The sequence below is a fragment of the Kryptolebias marmoratus genome, linkage group LG12 (genome assembly GCF_001649575.2).
Source record: "Kryptolebias marmoratus isolate JLee-2015 linkage group LG12, ASM164957v2, whole genome shotgun sequence".
Taxonomy (NCBI): domain Eukaryota; kingdom Metazoa; phylum Chordata; class Actinopteri; order Cyprinodontiformes; family Rivulidae; genus Kryptolebias; species Kryptolebias marmoratus.
Window position 1 is genome coordinate 19,495,683 of NC_051441.1, and position 6,314 is coordinate 19,501,996.

General features: G+C 45.5%; 1 protein-coding gene across 1 annotated transcript in view; it reads right to left on the minus strand.

Moving 5' to 3' along the window:
• Positions 1 to 6,314, minus strand: part of caskin1 (CASK interacting protein 1) — a gene marked incomplete at its 5' end in the record, with an annotated part of 65,394 nt that overhangs the window by 29,339 nt on the left and 29,741 nt on the right. Inside the window, 2 exon segments of the mRNA XM_037978578.1 lie at positions 73 to 177; positions 4,984 to 5,229. Coding sequence (XP_037834506.1) covers positions 73 to 177; positions 4,984 to 5,229 — 351 coding nt within the window.

A 6,314-nucleotide genomic window follows, 5' to 3' on the forward strand; every position in this document is an offset into this window, starting at 1 on the left:
CCCCACGCCACCCCACGGCCCGACCTTCAGGAGTCGGAGGTTGAAGGGCTCAGCGCAGCGCGGCTTAGTTACCTGCCACGGGCTTGCGCAGAACCCAGATCTCTTCGTTGGAGCCTCCGTGGGGCCCGCTGGACGGGGTGGGAGAACTGTGAGGACTCGCCTCGGAGCCTCGACAACCTTCAACACAGAACACCACCGTTAACCACCAACCGAGCCCCAACCCCCCCACCGTCTCGCAGGCCGGAACCGGGCCGGTTTGTTTGGACGTCAGAACGCTGCTCGGCTCCGTTAGCGTACCGCGGGACGCTTGTTGCTTCCTGCCGTTGAGTCCAAATGGATCTCACCTGAAAACTAGCCGGTCGTTGGTGCTCTACTTACTCTCTCGTGAATCTTTGTGCATCTTTATTATTTAAAAAAAAAAAACCCTACTTACACGCATAAATAAATCTGACTTTGAAGCTACAATAAAAGAAGTGACGTCGATTAGAACTCGATAGGAGTCTCGGGTTAGAGAGGAAATTCTGGCAAAGAGGATGTTCTGATAAGTTCATATCGACCTCACGAACAAGATGGCAGAATATTCCTGTTTCGTTCTCTTGACTTAAAAGGTGCAAACCGCTCAGGAGCTAGTGGCGAGCCCGCCGAGTTAACGGGAGCGGGCTCGGCGGACGGCAGGACGTGACCTTCGGAGTCAGCTCAATCCAAGATGGCCGCCGCAGCTAACTCGGTAGCTGAGAGTCACCAACAAACGCAGGCGACCGGCTTCGTTTTCCAACTTTATCGCTTCTTTCAGGAACACCAGCTTGTAATCTCCTATAATATTTATATTTGTGAGCATTTTGTGGCGAACTCACCACTTTATTCTGAAAAGGCGTCTGTTTTAGAACCCTAAACTCACCACTTCTGTGTTGGGAACAGACGACTACTCGGGGATTTCTTTTTGTAAAAACTGGTTAATAGTTTTAGACACCAGCTGATATTATATTATCTGCACCAGTGGGGTCAAACTCCATTCCTCAGGGGGGGGGGGCGCTGTCCTGCATGTTTTAGACGTGTTCTTGCTTTAAAACACCTGGTTTAAATGGATGACTTGTTGCCGTGCTCTTGGAGAATGTGACGATTTGGTGAGGAGGTAATTAAACCGTTTGAATCAGGTGTGTCGGAGCAGAAAAACCTAAAACTCCCAGGACAGCCTGGAGTTTGACACCCCTGGTCTACACCTTAAAGTATGCGTACTGTAGTATTTATCCTTCAAAAAATACATACGGTTAGCAAATAACTGACCTCCCTGGTGGCAGATGTTCACACATATGTTTTAGTGAGGCACTAGCTGCAGCTTAAAGCCATTTTTTTTGGTTTAGATTAGTTTCGCTTCGTCTCACTTTTAACGCAAACGTTGTCAAATCAAACCTCAAAGCATCACAAGCTAGAATATTTTCATTGTATCTGGAAGGAAAAAAAAAAAAAAACGGCCAGGTTTGTTTTGTAATCTGCCTGACGGTTTTGACCCGCGAGGATCGTTTTCAACCAGGAAAAACGAGCAAAACGAGATAAGTTTTGAACTAACAGGGAGGCTTCAAAAAGGTTTCACGCTTACATTCGTTTTCATTTACACACAGCCTCACTTTCACACACACACACAGAAAAAAATACAGCATATATATATAAATATATGAAGACATTTATATACTGATAGTACAAAAATAAAATCAAAAAAATATACATTACACAAATATCTGTGTATATACACATATAATGTACATACACGTACATATATAATGCATCCGTATGTGTGAGATTATATATGTTGGACTTCTCAGAATGGGGCCGTAGTGCATTTGGAGAGTGTCATAAACCATTATAACCGTCCTAAAAAAGGCTTTATTAATGGTTTATGTGCGTGACCAACAGAGCTTTAGAGAAAAACACATTAATTCATTAACACGGCTCCTTCTCGTGGCCGTTCTACACCCCGTCCAGGAGAGCGTCGAAGAACGTCCCGACCGAGAATCGGACCCTTCCGTGCTTCGAAGCATTCCGTGGTTTAGCCGTTCTCCTCGGGAATCGAGTTCTTAACGACAAAGTGAAGTGATTATCGTGTAGCCTAAATAGTTTGGGTTTTTTTTTTTTTTGTTTGTTTTTTAAACTCCTGGAGGGTGCAAAACAGCGTGAGAAGAAGAAGAGTTTACCCGGCGTCGGTGAAACACCTTACCTGCAGATGACAAGAGGGAAATGACATTTTCCAAGACAAAGCTCGTGGCGTATTTTTTTTTTTTTACAGTTCGGGAAACCTAACCGTTGCTCACTCGTGGATTCGAGATTAAAGAGGGTCGATTTTTTTTGGGATTTCAAATGCAGAAATGCCGAAAACATCGCCCTTTTTTTTTTAATTTCGTCGTCTCCAGCTAAACCATTTTAAACCAAAAGCGTTTTCTTTTTCCTCCTCAAAGTAGCCCTTCTGCCTTGACCCACGTTATTCAAGTCGTTTTAAACTCCGTTCACCAGAAAGAAAGGTTTTAATAGTCATGCAAGAAGATGAATTAAAAGTGGACGTGGCTGTGGTTTGGGGGTAAATTTGCAAATAAATCCCGTTGCAGTTTCCGCCTCTATCTTCTTGCTTTTCACCGAAGTATTCTCACTTTTTACTGCAACACACACACACACACACATACCAACGCACACATTCCAGGCGTAAGGACGAAGAGGGTAAAAGTGGCCGGTGACGATGGGACGATGGGACGAAGGACGAGGACGCAACAGAAGACAGAGTCGTGTCCTGAAAACGGGGGGATCTGTGTGAGGAACTAGCAGGGTGTTCCTAACAGGTCATGAGAGGCCGGGGAAAGAGGGAAAACAAAAATGGGAAAAAGGAAAGGAAAACGAAACAAATGGAAGAAGGAAACCCAGACATCCAACTGAACTGCGAACCAACTCAGGAAAACAGAGAAGTGAGGGAATGACAAAACGTTTTTTTCTCTGTTCTTAATAAAGAAATCCTCGTACAGCCAGTTTCTGAAAACGTTACGAAACAGCTTTATGACCTGAGGGCCATGCCTCTATTTTGTCCACAAAGCTAAGAGCGGACACATTTCAACCCGAAGCGACAGATTGAACAATCGATAACAAGTAACAATCCAGAAAGGCTGGATTACACAGAACAAACTGTTTCCTTATATGCCAAATTTACAAGATTATAAAGCCACTGAATCAGGGTTGGACTGCACTAGTCACAGGCGAATTACATGGCAGAGGGTTAATTATCGGATCCATGCAGTGGAAGGTTCATTTCTCTGCCATGATGGCCGTCTTGCATTCGAGGATGAGTCATTTTCTTTGGGCCGCTATCAGTGTTTTTTTAAATGGACTACAGTAGAGCCAGGCTCGATTTGTAGGTGACTGTGGTGAATTGTACCTGAAGCTTTAGGTGCTTTGAGACCAAACGGCTACGAGGACTCATTACGGGTTAAAAAGACCTCCTTTAGACTGGACGACGAATCAGCCAAAATGTGGATGGCCTCGGTGAGGTCTTCGGGGACGTACTGAGAACACGTTACACGTGTCATAGCTGGATAGGTCCACGATAGTTTACAATAGTAGCTGAGGTCGTGGTGGCAGGGTATCGGGGTCCTGGCTGGACCGCGGTGGCGGTTTAATCCACGTCGTGGGGCTTGCGTGCACCTGGTGCGGCTTGTTCAATGAGAACCGGTCGAGCGGGAACTTCCCACGCTGTTGTCATCACGAGACCGTGGAAGCACCCAAGCGCCGCTGTGATGCTCGGCTGCGTCCTGGCACGGCTCTAGAAAGTAGCGCCGGGGCGGGCGTACGGAGCACAGCGAGACGCGGAAAACGGGCAGAGGAAAAACCTGTTCGGCGAGCGCCGAAAGCGTTGGAGCGTCACGAGTGTCCTCACTTTGACAGATGGTTTTTCAAATTTGCTGCGATCCACAATCTACTAGACCTGGAGAGCAGAGTGGGGTCCAGCATGAAAGGGCCCGGTCTCACTATAAAGCTACGTGTTTGCTTTTGCATCACCAGGGGAACTCTGTGACTTCACTACACTTGGATATCAGTCAGCGCTGCCATGTTAATTATGAACACGACGTTTAAGAACAACGACGATGTAGGACTCTGCAGTCGGGGCTGTGTGGTATGGGCCTTTTGATTAACTTTCGAAGAAACGTTAGAAAAAAGTGCGACAAACATCTCGACGGATTTACGTACAGGAGCCAAAAGTCCTACTTTGTGCTGCACATGTTCAGATAAGAGTGCGCCACAGCAGACAAAGGAGGGCGGGTAAATGGCCTCTACTTTTATCAATGAAGAAAATGTTTTAGTAGTGCAGGTGCTGGAAGAGCGTAAAGTTTGATCAGCCAATCAGTGGACGAATCGCATGCCTTTACGACCCGAGAGTCCCTTTTAGGCAGAAGCTAAAAAAGATCAAATCACTGCTGCTAAAAGGACTACAGACTGCTAGTGTCAAAGCAAACGGCCGCAAATGTTTACTAGGACTGTGAAATGGTCTCCCGTGGTCCAAAAGCACCCTCACATCAGGATCTCACCACATTATCTACAAAAAACCTTTGTTCTTTATTCACGGAGACCTTTTTTTTTTTCCCAGAGGTCAGTATTTGCTGATATATGTGTACAAAACAGCCGAGACAAATTACAAACGGCTTATCGTAGGCACACCCAATCAGGCTCTCAGTAATGGAGATGACAACAGAAAAAAAAAAAAATAAAAAATTAAAGTTAGACGAGCAACATATAAATTTACACAAATAATGATTCAGAACAAAAAACTTTAATGGACGCCTTCTCAAGAAAATGCTCAAATGACCAATTAGAATCGTGCATAACCAATCAGAATTAAGTTTTTATTGGTGACAAGTTCATGAAAACACCTGGAGAAAGCATCCATTAAAGCTTTCATAATAATAATAATAATAATAATAATAATAATAATAATGAAAAGTGGGCGTGTACCTGGGGCAGTGGGTGTGTCTCCCTGTGGAGTTGTCACGGGCGACCTGTTATAGCCAAAGGAAGTGAAAAGTGGAAGCAGTGGCTGATGGGAATGTGGTGGAGGAGGAGGCGGTGGAGGCAGGATATGGATCTGATGGAACGTGGTGTCGTTGCCGTTGACTACCGCGTTGGCAGGGGCAACCGTCGCCGGGGGAGCCAGCGGTATCTTTTGAAACTGTTGAGTGCAAATGACTGTGCTGGCCAAACCTAGATAACACCCACCGTGACGACACACACACAAAAAGACACACACCCACACACACACACACACACAACCAGCCGACAGTGAACCACCAAGTAACCAACAACACAACAGAGAGTTACACATAAGAAAAAAAGGGGGGGGAGGATACAGAAATGAAAAACAAAGACTGAAGTTACAAATCAAACCAAGAGGAAGAGGAGCGGGGGTGGGGTGGGGGTGGGGGTGGGGGAGCATGCAGAGGATGGTAATTCAGAAGGTTAGAGGTCAAATGGAGACAGACAAATGTGGGCAACCGTGGCGTGAAATGGACAGTATGAGGAGGCGGGTGGGCCGAAAGGTCAGGAGTGACTGTTTTCTCTCCTAACACCTATTTAAATGTGCCAATCCTCCACAGGCAAAAGTGAACAGATGACAAGCTGACAGCGTACCGAGGAGCATGTCATTAGCGACCAAGATGATGTGAACATTTTCTCTGTAAACTGAACTGTAATTTCACCGTCACTGACGGAGCTTTTCAACACGAGAGCCTTTTTTTCAGTAAATACGTAGCAAGCTTATGTGCGCCTTTTGGTAATTTTCTTGCGTTACCGATCCCTAAAATGCGTTCCTAAAGTGTCAAAATAGCTGTTTTTTTTTCTCCCAATCTGACAAATTAATGATTGTCTAATTAATAATACACTACATTGCCAAAAGTATTTATTCACCCATTCAAATCATTGAATTCAGGCGTTCTAATCCCTTCCGTGGCCACAGGTGTATAAAATCAAACACTTAGGCATGCAGACTGATTCTACAAACATTAGTGAAAGAATGGGTCGCTCTCAGGAGCTCAGTGAATTCCAGCGTGGAACTGTGATAGGATGCTACCTGTGCAGTGGGTCCATTCCCTTTCCAACATGACTGCACACAAGCGCACAAAGCAAGGTCCATAAAGACATGGATGAGGGAGTTTGGTGTGGAAGAACCTGACTGACCTGCTCAGAGTCCTGACCTCAACCTGACAGAACACCTTTGGGATGAATTAGAGCAGAGACTGAGAGACAGGCCTTCTGTCCAACATGTCTGACCTCACAGATCAGCTTCTGGA